The sequence below is a fragment of the Verticillium nonalfalfae genome, assembly GCF_003724135.2.
Source record: "Verticillium nonalfalfae strain VnAa140/NRRL 66861 chromosome Unknown scaffold_34, whole genome shotgun sequence".
NCBI classification, from domain to species: domain Eukaryota; kingdom Fungi; phylum Ascomycota; class Sordariomycetes; order Glomerellales; family Plectosphaerellaceae; genus Verticillium; species Verticillium nonalfalfae.
In genome coordinates this window covers 54045-68740 of record NW_021167259.1, presented here as the reverse complement: position 1 = coordinate 68740, position 14696 = coordinate 54045, and the positions used below count along the sequence as shown (strand labels likewise).

The window sequence follows — 14696 nt, the reverse complement described above, 5'->3', positions numbered from 1 at the left end:
GGTAGGTGGGTGGGTGAGGGAAGATGACGAAGTGAAGGGCAACCTGGACTGGAGGTCCCTCGACTGGTCTGGTGCAGAAGGAGCCAGCGGGGCCTCGAGCGGGAAGGTGGGGTTTGGGGGCTTTCCTTCTCACCGGTTGCCTAAACGGTGCGAGGGAGGAGGCCTGGTGTGGCGGTGCACGTGAAGCTTTCCCCGACACCATCACTGCACACAAGTAAACAACATCACAATGATTTCAAAACCTGGGACCTGTGTCATATCATTGATTTCTTCTTGATCCTCTCCGACTTGATCTCTCCGAGGTTTTTGCAGGCTTCCAGCGTCTACCTCATGATTTTCCTTTCCTCTCTAACCTCGCCATTTCGACCCGCCTCTTTCAACGCCTCGCTGAATCATAAATAACAAATGGTATCTCTCTTTAAGTAGTGCCCGTTCCTCAGGCCATCTTTCCCTGCCTGCCTTCCCTTCCTGACAAAGAAAATGAACATGTATCATGACGATGAGCCTTCGTCCAACGAATGGCTCGGGAACTCTTCTGCCTGGTGAAACCAGCCATCACAGGTCTCCGCCGCTGCTGTATCTCGCTCAGCAACCGGGGTCGGCATCGATCCTGAATTTGCGGCTCTGGTACCCGGTGAGGCTTGACCTGGATCCAGCGGTCAAGATCCACTCGGGGATGGGCGGCGTCATCTTGCGCTCGCTGGGCGACTCGAGTTCGCTCTGCTCCTCGACCTCGTCCTGCTCATTGACTGACGACGAGGGCAGGAACTCAAAGCTGCTCTGGTGGCTGAGTGGCGACTGGCCGTTCGCGAGGCTGCTGCTTCGCATCCGGCGGACGCTCTTCCGGTCGGAGATGACCTGGCCTGCATTGGGCGACGCGACGACGACGGTGCCGGGCGTGACGTTGGGCGGCGGCACCGGCGAGTCGGAGCGGAAGAGGGGGTGGATGTTGGCCTCGCCCGAGCCCTCGAGCTCGGGCGAGTTGCTCTGCGGCCGCCTCGCCGGGCTGAAGCTCCTGCTCCTGCGCCGCACCGGCGGCGGCGGCACCAGGTCGAGGGGAAAGCCGGGGCTGGTGCTCCTGCTCGTCGTCGGGCTGGCCGGGATTGTCTCGAGCAGACGCGGGGGTGCGACCGGCGAGGCGGTGCCCAGCACCGTCATACGGTTGTGGAGGTCCACGGTTGACGTGTCCCATGAATCAAAGCTGTCCTCGCGGATCGAGTGCGAGTCCGTCGAGTGCCTGTATTTCTCTCTTGTGGACAAGAGACGCGTCTTGGACGTCACTGGTCGGACGACGTGGGACAGGGACGACCGGAACGAGCTCATCGTCTCCGTCGCCGATCGGCCGCTGCTCGACTGCGGCGGCGACCTCGAGTCCATGGAGATGGTGTCTCTGGTGCAGATGGGGGTCGGCGACGTTTGGCTATAACGGATGGACTTGACGTGCATCTGCGGCAAGCGGCGAGGCTCGTCAGCGTGGCGCAGGCCGCCCCTGTGGTGCGGCACAGGCGCCCAGACGAAGTGGAGGATGATAAAGATGATCTGGCAAGCAAAGGAAAGACCGAGGACAGTGGAGGATCCCACGAGGAAGCTGTTCTGATCGGCACCCATGACAGAGTGGGGGAGGTCGGACGCCGTCTTGCTCAAGCAAACGACGGCAGCTATCGATGCGGCTGTGGCGACGACACAGGCCGCCAGACTGATGCCGAACACGACGACCGGGCTCCGTGACGAAACCGCCCGGGCGGTGAACACGTACCTCGAGTACGACCATGCCAGGATGATGAGCACGAGACCTTCCAAGGCCGCCGACACGCCAGCGGCGGCCTGGACAGGGGATGTGCGAGAGATGTGCGTGGCGAGCACAATGTGGACGATCAATATGGCAGCCGTGGCAAGGAGGGCGACGGTACCGATCACCAGCGGTAGAGCCCGAAGGAAGCTCATCGTGACGGGTGTGCTGTCAAAGCAATACAGATGAATATGGTGTGGAGGTACAAATAGTGACGCGACTTGTCAGTCAAGACAGGCTATAGGTATGTCCCAGTCCGGGGGATGCGGCGCCTTGGTGTTGGTGGTGTAGAGAAGTAAAGGCGGAGACTGAAGGCCCTCGCGGTTCCGAAGTGAAGGTTTGTATTGGTGTTGTTGGCGGACGGCTCAAGAGCTGTATACATGGGAAGAAAGTGGTGAGTTGTTCCTCTTGGGATGGTCGACGACTGGGCCGGGACTCGAATGTAGTGGGTTTAACGTATTGGTGGAGGAAAAGACGGGATGCCAGGCCTCCAGGTGCGTGGTGTGAGTGGCTGGGCGTGAGCGAGTGTGAGCGAAGTAGAGTTGAAGCGAAGGACAGTAGGATGTTTCAACCGCCGGAGGTCCGCACTATGAGGCCTGGGGAAGAGGTGATCTCGGGGGAAGCAAGAATGAGAAATGACGAGCGAAGCTGGCAGTGTAAGAGGGAAGCTGGGGGTCATTGATTAAAGTAGGTATCCCAATGTCGTGGGCCACGCCTTTTTTCTCGGCTGGGAGCATGGCAGCTTGGATGTTGCTTGTCCTTGTCCACCTTTTTCTCCTCCTCCTCCTCCTCCTCCTCCTCCTCTCTTCTGCTTCTTTTTGCTCCCTCCCTTTCCCGTGAGTACCTTGACCCGGCTCTGGGTGTGGTGGGGGGAGGGGGTGTGCATCGCGTTTCCACCCAGAGCGCAGCAGCCCAGATGCAGGAGGATCGAGAGTTACGCACACACCTCTTCCACCACGACCGCCTGGCCCACGGTTTTCTCACGACGGGGTGGTGGACCGCCCTGGTGGAGGTGCAAGGATCATGGCGATACCGCGGTGGGGGCATCTGGAGCGAAGCTGCGAAACACCGACCGACATCCCTGTCCGTGCTGGCGCAACCCAGGCCTGGTTCTGGATGGTGTGCTGCAGGGTGACGAGAGAGTGTCCTCATGGCAAAGGTAAAAACAGCACAATCGCAGCGGACAAGAGGGCCAGAAGCGCATGGGAAGACACCATGGCAGATTGCGAATCATGGAAAGGATTGGGAAATGATCGCGTGGTCGACGCGACGGCGACGCGAAACGAGACACAACAGTCCAATGGTCCAACAGCCAACGAGGAGCCGTTGCAGCTCGGCGAGCACCAATGCTGGAGCTAGAAGCTGCCGTACATCATCGCAATCTCGAGTATCCCCCCAATGGGCTTTGATGCAACTCTGCGCCGTTGGGGCGTGTGTGTGTGTGTGTGTGTGGTACCGACAGATGGCCAAGGAGAGCCTCGCTACCGACGACATGGGTTGCTTCTCGAGGAGAGCGAGCCAGCCAGCTGAGCACGCAAGCCTGCTGCTTGCTCGCTACCTTGACCTCACTGTGCAAGCCAGAGAAGTAAGGTTCGCATCGACCGGTCTTCGAGTCAAAGTGAGCACCTCATTGTCGCCTGATTCCAGACAATAGTCTGCCGGCTACGACATGGCATGACTCTGGCCTGCCTATCTGCCTTTTCGCATGCATGTGTATTACCTGCAAGAACCAGCCCTTGTCTTGTGTAAGCCAGATCCAGACTCTGAACTGCCACCACCACCATCACCACCACCACCACGATGACGATACCCAAGGCGTTTGTTTTTTTTCTTTCGCTCTTCTGGCTTGCCCAAATTCTGCCCTCGCTCGTGAGCTTCCCCTCTTTCTTCATCTCCGAAACGATTTAGTGCAAAGGTCGGCGACGCCATTAGACAATTTGCGCCATGGTCAGCTCCGTCCGATGAAGCCTCACATGTCACCTCTTTTTCCCTCTTTCATAACACGGGTTTGTTTACTTGCGGCCAGAAGCGGACTGACACCGTTACAAGCAGTGGGTTCTTAGGTCGTGAGAGGGGGAGCGCCCCTCCGCACCGAGAGCCAGCCTCATCCCAGTTCCCAGTTCATAGCCGGGTTAGCCCCATCTCTTACCGCAGCGAAAGCCTCCCTCAACCCGCCCACCCGCTCGCTCGCTTGCTCGCCCCCAGGTCTTCCGTGCGCATTGTTGTTTTGTTGTTTATTTACAATGCTGTGTTATCACCATGGGACAATGGGACAAGGGAGGGGGGAGAGAGGGCGAGAGAAAGAGAGCAGAGCTTTATTTTCTTGTACTGCATGCATAGTCAGCAAAAACATGGCGCATGCGATCAGCTCTCTGCACGAGCTCCAGCCAGAAGCGGGAGCCCGGATGTCGAGCTTGGTCTGCGTAGTACATAGTAGATGCAGCCGCCTGCCTCTCTACCTTAATTAATGTAAGGTAAGGTACGGTACCTGACGAGGTATGGGGGCAGGATCGGCCGGAACCCTGGCCATGATCAGAGTTTTTTTTTTCTTCCGTCATCCTCAAGGAAGCAAAATGAAAGGTCTTCGCCCAGTTGCACCCAATTGACCCGGCTGCACAGAGGCTCATCATCAGAATCCCTGCTCATGGGAGGGATGTAGGGGCCAATGGAAGAGGAGGGGGGCGTAGAGGGGCTGTGAGAGAGAGAGGAAGATCCGGAACTGCCAGAAGCAACGCACATGTGCCAACGAGCCACAAGCTGTACGCCATGGTCATGCAGGCCCCCCTCAGCATCTGCCGGTGCCGTCGGCTTCTGGCACCCACCACACCCTCTTGCCGGTGCGCATCTGCTTCTCTGTTGTCCTCCCAAGTCTGGGCAAAGTTGGCAGCGAAGAGGGGCCCATCGACGGCTTCAAGGTGGGACTCGTCGTGGTCTTGACAGATTGTGGGGAGGAGGTAATTTTGCGTCCTTGTTTTCATATACGCCCCTCCTCTCGGCTTCGTTGAGTACCTAAGCGGGAGGGGAAGCCTGTCGCCTGCTGGCATCTTGAGGTCAATACTGACATGTAGCTCGAGGGGTCATGCTTGTTTTCCTTGATGTCGTCGGTTCGGCGACATCCTCTTCTCGGTAAAGGAGCGAGGTCGGCTATGTTCCAGACATTTGATGTATGCCGTGGTCCTCTCTGTTCACCTGTTGCATGACAGCTGAAGCAGCAACGGCACAACACGACGGGATGAAGGGAGGGAGCTGGGCCCCTTCCCCAGGTCCAGGGTAGACAGGCAGGGGGAAATGGCCTCCTGGGGGCGAAGCTGCGACATACAGACAATAACGACAGGCCATCAAAAGAAAGTAATTGAGAGAAGGAAGACGGCGTCTTCGATTGGCTGATGGAACATCACCAGTGTCTCATAGGCCGGCGGCCAGGGGGATGGGGAGTTAAGGGGTCAGACAGCTAGGTAGAGGGGACAGCTTGCGTCCCAAGCTCCCCTGATGGCAGCGTGGCATTCGCACGAGCAATGAATGAATGAATGGGGTGACCTCGTCGGACCCTGCTCCGACTATCAACCCGCGCTACAGTACACATTCGCCGATTTGTGCCGATGATGGATGAAAGCGCGCACAGCTTTTTCCCCCTTCCTCTCCGCGCCGCTCACCCATCTTGTGGAATCATTCGGATGAGTCAAGGGCACTGGACGGCAGATGGTGGCAGCGACCCTGAAGCGATCAAGGTGAGACAAATCGCCGTACCGCACCGCAGCGCACCACACCACCACCCAGTCCTGCTACTACACCTACACCATCCAGGTGAGGGCCTGGTTGGGTCGTCCGCGGGGCCAGCCTGCACTCTTGATTTGCTCGACTCGGGGCAGTCCGGTACCTGCATGTAGGGCTCAGATGGAGCTCGGCCTTGTGCGAGGCGCTGGCTGGATGTGAAGAGGGTGGGACTCGAGGCAGAGCTGGTCACTGACGTCGTCCACTAACTACCTCAACCTAGCCGTGGAGACAGTTGTTGGGTTCTCACTCCGCTGTACCCAGTATTTCCAGAGTCGAGACCGTTCTCTCACCTGTCGGCCCTCTGTTTCGGCTGGGAAAGGGCCTGCAAGTCATGGTTCCGATCATCGTCATTGGGACAGGGCCTGCCTCATATGGTGGGAGCCGAGGGCACGGCACGGGCAGAAAGGCCTGGGAAAATTCTTGGTCATCTTCCCCCGAGGCACCGTTTCGATGACGATCGATTTCGATTCGGGAAATGATGAGAGGCGTTGTATAAATGAATTGCCGAACTAGATAGGCTCCAAAGCCTGCTTGACAGCGCCTGACATGACTTGACATGTCCCGTGGGACAAGCTTCGGATCGAGAGAGAGACACACGCCCTCCCTGTCCTCCGGGGTAAGGTACCTTAGGCAGGGCGGCGCGACCAAATGGAGAAAAGGCCATGTGCAAGACGAAGAAGGTTAGGGCACGGCGCAAGTAAGTAAAATTGACAAAGGTGAGCCGTTCGTCAGGGCCCCGCGCGAAGCAAGGACGGAAACCATTGATGCACGACAGATTGATGAAAGAACCGATCCATCGGCCTCCGCTTTCTGCCCTGCAGATGTTCCCGACGAATTACTTGCACACAACAAACAAACAACGCAGTCGAGCCAGCAACCCAGGGTTTAGTCCCGTCGCTGGGAAACACAACATCTGAGCTTGAACTGAGGACGCCCCGTCCCGCCAGTGCGGTAGTTTCAGAAAAGCGAGGGAGCTAGAACACCGAGGAGATCAGAGCGCGCCTGGGTCCTGTCTTTCTGCTGTCTGCTGTACTGGACGGTCAGGGCTTCTCCTTCTGGATGTTTGACTCGCGCTCGTCCTCGTCGCAGTTTGACGAGACATGATCAAATCGGATTTCGTCGAAGGAATGGATCGCAGCACCCACGTGTGATTTTCCCTTTACGTCTGACTTTCTTCACATACACGCCCGATCCTGTTGGCTCGGGGTACTACTCAGATTGCTTTCCCTATCTGCTTACCTTCTTGATTTCCCCCTGATGTAACGCTGGCCCTTCCCCGGCGCACGGATCCTTGCTCAACGTAGCCATCGTCACGAGTCAAGGACCACACCAGTTCAGATGGCAGAGAATAGAAGCACAGGCGCGCTGCCAGGTTGTCAAACAAGACGTCCAAGTGCCTACCTACCTCAGAGGCGTACATGCACTCATTCTCTCTTCCCACCCGCCTCAAATCGAGCCTTGAGCCCTCGTAGATGTTCGATGTCCGAGTGTGCCCATACCATCCAGGTAGGGCTAGTCATTCAACATAGCATGGACCAAGAGACCCTCTTGGTGCCCAGGACCCTTCCGCCTCAAACACCGGTGCCACTCCGGCCCGCAGCGCCCTTGTCCGTGTTGGCGTGTGTGCGAGTGTGTGTGTGCCCTGACCACTCCGCGCCGCGCCGGCAGCCTGCCGCGGTTTTGTGTGCAGCTGTCTCTACTCAAGGCCTCACTTCAGAGCCCTCATGGAAGCCATGGAATCCCCTCTGGCGCGTGTCGATCCGTTCCCTGTCCTCGGGCCTCATTTTCTTCGCCGTGTTATGACAAGTGTCTCGACCTGACGGAATGAGCTCTGCTTTGACAGCTATAGGATCTGCGGTTGCTGGGCAATGTGTGCAGGCGACGCGCCCAGACTGAAGATTGAGTCGGGGAGGGGCCGGGCTAGGGCTTCAAGCACCGTTGGAAGAGCTCGTCGGAGAGAAAAATCCAGGTGGCTGGGGCGGACGGGCGTCGGTGCTCAACGGGGTCGAGAGCAGGCCCCTTTTGCGCCCCTAACGCGTGGGCGACGCCGGAGTGTCCCGGAGGTGTGACAGCGCGTAAAGTGGTTTTTTCCCTCTCGCTCCCCCCTCGGTTCCCGCTTGACCTCCACCACGCGTAAAGTGCCCGGCCGACGTGACTCAGGGGGCGTGCACATAAGAGCCAGGAGCCACACATCAGTGTACATGTACTCTATTCTCGAATCCTGCGGGAGATGAAAGGATCCTTCTTCGAAGCTTCTGGGTTGTGGGTGTGTGCCAGGCCAGTCAATGACAAGGAGGGGACGGCAGGACGAGGAGGGGGGTGGTCCCTGTGACTGCCCCCCTTGTGGATGGCGAGAGGTGAATACTGTGCAACAAGCCTCCTTCGCGATTTTTCCGTTTCTTTACTAGGGGAGGTGGTGAAGGTCCCGGGAGTGCCAGCTCTCCTCGCCTTGCAATGCCGACGATCAAGTTCAGACAGCGTGCGCGGTGCCCGGCACTGACTCTGCTCCTTGCCATCTTGTAGATTGCAGCAGCGCGGCGGGATGCTGGGCGGGAGTACCCTGGGTTCTGTTCCCCCCCAAGTCGAGGCTTCAACCTTGGGTTCGCCGTGACAGAGTGCTCTCCCGTCCCCCCTTTGCCCTTCCACGGCGACCATGTTTCTGTACATGTACAAGTCAGCATCCTTGCCGTAGGTTCGTCTCCCGTGTGCCCGGATATTACTGTCAGACCAGTCCTGCATCCGCGCGGTTGCGTCGGCGATTTACTAGTTCGAGTGATCGTCACTGCCAGGGCCGGGGGTTGCTTCCCGGCACGCTGGAGGCGCAAGCGTCATTAACTGGTAGGCTCTCTTCGTGCCTTGTTCTGCCTCGTCGGCAAGGCCTCGAGCGTCTTGGCCTGCTGCGAGATTATTCATTTGGTGCGAGGGTTCGGGCCGGCATGGCAGTCGGTGGCTGGCTGGCTTCCGCGGTGCGCCTTTTTGTACCACCAGGCCAATATGATGAAAGGGTTTTGCTCTGTTGTACAGGCTGCAATGAGTAATGAAACCTCCGAAGCTAGCATTGGATCCTTGCTACGAGCCACGGCGTAGACAAGGTTGCCGCAGTTGGACTTGGTTTGGTAATGCAGCGCCACATCTTGTCAGTCCCGCGAGACCGGACACACGTGAGAAGCTGTACGAAGTTTCGTGGCGTGGCTGGTCATAGATCATCACCAGAGACTGAAGCGAGGGCGCACGCCTGATAAATCAAAGACGACAGCATGCTCCTATGAGGCCTGGTGCATTCATTTTAGGGACTTCAACACGCTGCGTGCTGCACGGCGTCGGAAAACTGATGTTGTCGACGACACTGCGCTACAAACACTTCCAGGATCAAGTTTCAATATCATGGATGCGCGGTGTAGACATGAACAACACGAAGCAACGCTGGTTTCGAGTGCTCACGTGTTTGTCAGTATATTTCTGTTTCGTTGCCAACAAACCTATCTATTATCGTCCAATGAAACTCAACAAACAGTCGCGACATACAGAGTGCAAATAGCACAGACGAGACTGCTTTCTCTGAATTCATTGATGCAGGTTCACTCAGAGAGCTCTCCTTAGCAGTTGCCGTTAGAAAGTATCTGACTTGTGTTGCCCGGGCAAGCCATTTCGATCCAGCACCATTTTCAAGGCAAACACGGCTGTGGATTCGGGATATATCAAAGTCCTCCATATTCCATGGTCGAAATCAGCACTCTCAATTCGAATTGGGCTGTAGGTGACAGGTCATTTAGCACGGCAGCGCTTCGTTGCACGCCAACCCTGGCCTGAGATGGTACGTATGCCTGAAGGCTATAAAAAAACGAGTTGCGTCCATCACATGCCAGTGTGTCTGACACCACATGAGATGCACCGCGGCAGGAAACCGAGAGAGCTGGACACTCATGCGCTTCGAAGATGGTCGAGCGTCGTCAAGTGATAGGCAAGTCTTCTGAGCGCTTCCGTAAACATGTGACACGATGTAAGCCACGGCGTTCTGCAAGTCCTCGATCGGCCAACTGATCACGTAGACACCGTGTTTCACATGCAAGTCAATCGGAAATTGTCAATCGACAGAAAATGTAAATAGACTCAACATCCATCCATGTGTCGCAGAAAGAAAACGTCCCGTGTAAAGCCAATGCATCTATAACCTATGCTGGAAAAGACCCTCTCGAAAACCGTCGCACTGTTCATGCAGGGGTTCGTGGCCGGGAGAAAAGGAGATGCTGCCTCTATTGGGGGGGGTATCAAGATGTCCATGCCAGTCCGTTTCGAGCTCTGCCCTACCCATGGTCGACATGTCTTCATGATATAGTGTGACGAAGTGGTCGTCTGTTGTGTCCCGTGTGCGCCAATGGCGGGAGGGTGGTGTGCTGGTGTTTGTTCCACGTTTGTGTCGCTAGAAGGGCGAACTAGGAGGTGGTGTTGACGCCGGTTGCCTTGAGCGTCTTCGTCGTGTCAATCACGGCGGGCATGGCAATCTTGCGACCCTGGGCCCTCTCGGTCAGGCTGACGAGCTCCCTCATGAAGAGCTCCTGTGTTGACCTCGTCAGCTCGTCGACATCGGCCGACGTGAGGCCTGTGGTGGGAATGGGGTCGAGGACTAGCGAATGGATTAGCAGTGACTTTCAACATGACTGGTGACGGCACCAGACATACCTTTGACGGGGATTTTCCCGCCGTTGAAGACGAGACCCTTGACCCAGAGAATGTGGCTATAGTTGGCAACGACGCAGGGCACAATGGGGACGCCGGCCTGGACGGCGAGATGGAATGCGCCCTTCTTGAAGGGCAGCAACGTCGGGTCCTTGGCGTAGCTGCGCGTGCCCTCGGGAAACATGTACACGCTCTGCTTGCGCGCCTGCATATCTTTGGCGGCGCCGGCCATGGCCTCGCGGGCATCCTTCGAGTTCTTGCGGTCGATGAAGACGGAGCCGCTCAGGCTCATGAACCAGCCGAGGAACGGCGTCTTCTTGAGGGAAGACTTGGCGGTGACGCTGCAGTTCTTGGGGAAGAGGGCGCCGAGCATCAGCACGTCGAGCTCGGTCTGGTGGTTGCCGATGAAGACGGCGGGCCGTGTCGTCTCCAGAATATTCTTCGGGTCCTCGATCTCGAAGATGACACCGGTGGCCACGAGCATGATCCATTTGAAGAAGCGGGCCGTAGCCCACTGGGAGCTGCCGGGGTTGCCGATGAGGCGCAAGAGTATGGCGGCGAGGGCGCCGTACAGGGCGGCGGCAATGAGACAGACATAGGCGGCAAGGACACGCGCACCGAAGGCGGCCTTGGGAACGACGATAGATAGCATGTAGAGAGCAACTGTCAGGGCGAAGTAGCCGACGAAGAACTTGTAGAGATACCCGAGGATGCCGGACATGGCGACTTCAGGGGGGCCCGCGACGGGGTAAGGTTCGGTCAAGGGTCTGGCGCGCGCGGCAACGAGGTTCCAAGTGGCTGAGGGTGAAGGACGAGGCCGTGAGGCGGCGATGGCGGGGTGCTGTGGTTCGGTACGGGCTCTCGAGAAAACGGGGCGAGAAAGGTACGTCGGGAAAGAGATGTCGGGGCTAATGTGGCGATGGGGGTCGCATCATCAAACAAGTCGTGACCAAGAAGAGGAGTCTTGCTAACGAAGGATCCAGTTTGTTCAGGTTGGGCGAGGAGAAAGGTGAAGGGGGTGCAGCGGCTCACCGCAAGCAACTGGGACGCCAAAGGAGACAAAATGGCGGGTCACAAGTCCAACGGGCTGGGCAGGTGGGGTGGAGGAAGAGTGGAAGCTGCCACCCGCACCAGCAAGCAACACCAGCAACAGAACAGTGACGGGGTGCTCTTTCTGGTGGGATGTGTGGCTCGTGCCCGATGTTGGCAGGTTGCTCATTGGTTGCGTGAGCCACATCACAGGATTGCCGAGGCTTCCCCAATAGAATTTCCCCATCTGCCTCCAACAAACGTGCCTGCCTGCGGTGTTCTGTCAGGTACGGTAGGTGCCTCCCATCAATCTTGCACTGTTTCGGGAGACACCTGCCACGAACGCACCTTACCTCGCAAGTAGAATTTCAGCCTCGCCCTGAGCGACGCGATTCTATGCGAGGAGCGAGAGTACCATGGGAATCTGACCTGAGCCTGACACACCTCTCTGAGACATCGTCACTGCTGTGCTCTGTTCTTCTTCAAGCCTCCAAGCTTCATGCCAATCCCCCCACATCGTTCATCGTTCATCGTTCAGCGTTCAGCGTTCATCTTCCAGCGTTATCGCTATCTCTCGCTGCTTAGTCACTGCCCCCTGCGTGATCCCCCGACGACAGCGGCTCGTCTCGGGTGCTGCTTGCCTCCGTCAATTGGGCTGTGACTGACAGCCCTCGCAACCGTGATCGCACGACATCGAGAGAAAGGTGCCACGGCGATTTCCATTCTCGCTGCAGTCCGACCCAACTCGTCCCCAGCGCCGGCATCAATCTGGCCCGCACCATCCCCGACACCAACCAAGGCCCGTCCCCGTCCAGCTCATCCGGCAGCTTGCATCTAGCGTGCAGCTCGCTCCCAAGTCGCATGTCGCAGCGCCCCCGATCATGACCTTCGATTGATAGACCAGGCAAAACCCACCATGGACCCCTCACGTCGAGGCCAGCCTCGCCTCTCCGTACGCCTTCCCGCCGTCAACCTCGCGTCCGACATCAGCAACACGGTCGTCCCCCTCCCAGATCTGCCACCCATCTCGGCACTCTTTCTCATCGACTTTGACGTCAAGGCCGGTTACACAATCGCCTGGAAGCAGGCTGCCCCCGGCATCGAGCTCGAGGGTCTCGTCGAGTACAAAAGCTTGCCATCCGGCCTGCACACGGTTTCCGATGATCTCATCTATTTCGTCCACGAAGGTGCCCATGCCGGGCTGAGCGCCTTCGTCAACATGCCCTGCGACGAAGAGGATGCCCGCAATGCGCGCATGATCGCCGTCGGTGTTCTCGTGCCCCTGAGCTACGGAAGGCTAGGCCGCGCCTGGCGTCATGCCGACGGGCTCAAGGAGCTGGCAGTGTGAGGCCCGATCACTGATCATTTTGTCAAAGAACCCAGATGGCTGACTTGTCCCCCTATAGCAAGCTGGCAGAGGACCGCAAGCGGACTGGCCTCCTCGAGGCATACTGGTCAAAGGCCAAGAGCCAAGAGGAACCAGCGCCGGATCTGCGCCGGAGTGATGCTCTCCTTGAATCACCTCTCGTGGGCGCACATACACCCAAGTTGAAGCAGGGTCACAACAGGAATCGCTCGGCGTCGGACGGAACAGTTCTCAGCCAACCTGGCAACCGTCTATCCTCACATCACCCTGCATGGAGCTTGATGCCGCTGCTCGACACATTCGGGCCACTCATCTTCCCCATCCACCGGGCCGCCCTCCTGCGGAAACGCATCTTGCTCTCATGCCACGCGCCGGTGCATGAGATGTGTAATTTTGGTTGGTTTCCTGGCGCCGGCAGAAGAGAAGTGGCCGAGAGAATGCTGACCGCGTGCAGTATATAACATCTCAGTCCTCTCCAACATACCCCTCTCCGTCACGGAGATCTTAGGTTCAGACTCCCCGTCACAGCGTTTGCGACCGCTCTTCTCCATCGGCGTGCACGACATCAATTTCTTACAAGAAGATTTCGAAGCCTCCAAGCGCCCGAGGACCAAAACGGACAACAATGTGGCTGACGAAGCGGGCACTGGCTGGGTCGCTTGCACGACCGATAGCATCCTGGCCATGAAGGATACACTGTGGGACATGCTGATTACCATGCCACCCCCGTATGCGCCCAATGCAAAGGAAAAGGTCTGGCCGACCGTGGAATGTCCCCAGGGCGTTCCGGTTCGGGCGACCCAACGTGATCTCCGTCGGTTCCGCGCCCTCAAGGGTGGGCTTTCTCGCCTGAAGACGACAACGCCAGGGCCCCGTCCCGCCGCTGAGAGCCCACCAGCAGAACACACGTCAGGCATCCATCTCACGACGGGTGCCTTTCCCAGCACAGGCGTCGATTCGGACGAGGCGCTCGATAAGATTGTCGAGCCAGTCAGTTGGACGGCGCTTGCCTATAGCGGCTTTCTCTGGTGGGCAAGCGCAGGTGAGCAGGGTCGCAGCGATGAACAGGAGGAGGCAGCACTGGATGCGTCTCTACTGGCAGATCTGGGCCCTTCGACGCCGAGCATGTCGGCGCCATCATCAGGCCGAAGGCTGAGCGGCGGTATGGGTGACTCGGTCAATTCCTTGGCCGGACGTCGAGCTACGCTGTCGACCGATGACGACGAAGCCAGAAAGGAACTAGCCATCATAGCCTACTTTCACCGCCTCACGACACAGATGCTGTCAGTCATGGCAGACGCCGTGGACAACTCGGAGCAGGAGCGCTACGAGGATGACGAGGACGACGAAGACACAGATGCCGCGATTGACGAAAGCGAGGAAAGCAGTCCGCTCCAGCGGGGCGTGACTAGCAGGGAAGAGCTCGGCCCAGTCCAGCTCGGCAGTCACGCCGTGGAGAGCATGGGCCTCGATGTCTGGAACGGTCACGACGCCCACTTTGTCCGCGAGCTAGCGTCACTGTACTTTGATCGCGAGGTACGCATCGAGGGCAAGGGGGTCGAAGTTTGCGGGGTACGCGTGTGTTGAGGAACCCGTACTGCGCGTGCTGTGCGTAGTCTGGGTGTGGCGTTGAGGGGTTGGCCGATGGTACCGCGGACACGATGGCGTCGTAAGGATGAGCGGGCCAGCCACCCCGACACGATTCGGACGTATTTGGGCCGATTCTGCGAGCGAAGGAGGGGGTGTCGAAGGGAGGTGACGAGATCGTCAACGTGATGGGCAAGATGATCGAGCCGTATATTAGTGGTGGGAATTTCGGGCACTCGCAGCGTGGGTGAGAGTGTGGCTGACGCCTGTGTTCCCTTTTCGCACCGAATACTTCACCGCGGAAGACTTGGTTGGACTGGATAATCAGAAAGAACGCGCGCGAACGAACGAAGGCAGTTCATCAGACATGTTGAGGCCAAGAAGCAAGCCACGGCGAACGAACCAAATAATCAGACGAAAGCATGGCAAGGTCCGGGGGGTCGTATGCCGATCGTGGCGGACATTGGCCCCCAA

General features: G+C 58.0%; 3 protein-coding genes across 3 annotated transcripts; 1 reads left to right on the top strand and 2 right to left on the bottom strand.

Moving 5' to 3' along the window:
• Nucleotides 1–585: 585 nt before the first annotated feature.
• D7B24_005484 (uncharacterized protein) lies at nucleotides 586–1944 on the bottom strand (the record flags this gene model as incomplete). The annotated part of the gene is made up of 1 exon (XM_028639636.1): nucleotides 586–1944. One exon carries the CDS (start codon nucleotides 1942–1944, stop codon nucleotides 586–588), a length of 1359 nt encoding a protein of 452 aa, XP_028496001.1.
• An 8052-nt stretch (nucleotides 1945–9996) lies between these two features.
• Nucleotides 9997–10961, bottom strand: D7B24_005483 (uncharacterized protein; the record flags this gene model as incomplete). The annotated part of the gene is made up of 2 exons (XM_028639635.1): nucleotides 9997–10187; nucleotides 10244–10961. The coding sequence occupies 2 exons, from the start codon at nucleotides 10959–10961 to the stop codon at nucleotides 9997–9999; spliced, it is 909 nt and encodes a 302-aa protein (XP_028496000.1).
• A 1224-nt stretch (nucleotides 10962–12185) lies between these two features.
• D7B24_005482 (uncharacterized protein) lies at nucleotides 12186–14308 on the top strand (the record flags this gene model as incomplete). Its single annotated transcript, XM_028639634.1, has 4 exons — nucleotides 12186–12613; nucleotides 12676–13031; nucleotides 13090–14207; nucleotides 14252–14308. The coding sequence occupies 4 exons, from the start codon at nucleotides 12186–12188 to the stop codon at nucleotides 14306–14308; spliced, it is 1959 nt and encodes a 652-aa protein (XP_028495999.1).
• Nucleotides 14309–14696: the final 388 nt, after the last annotated feature.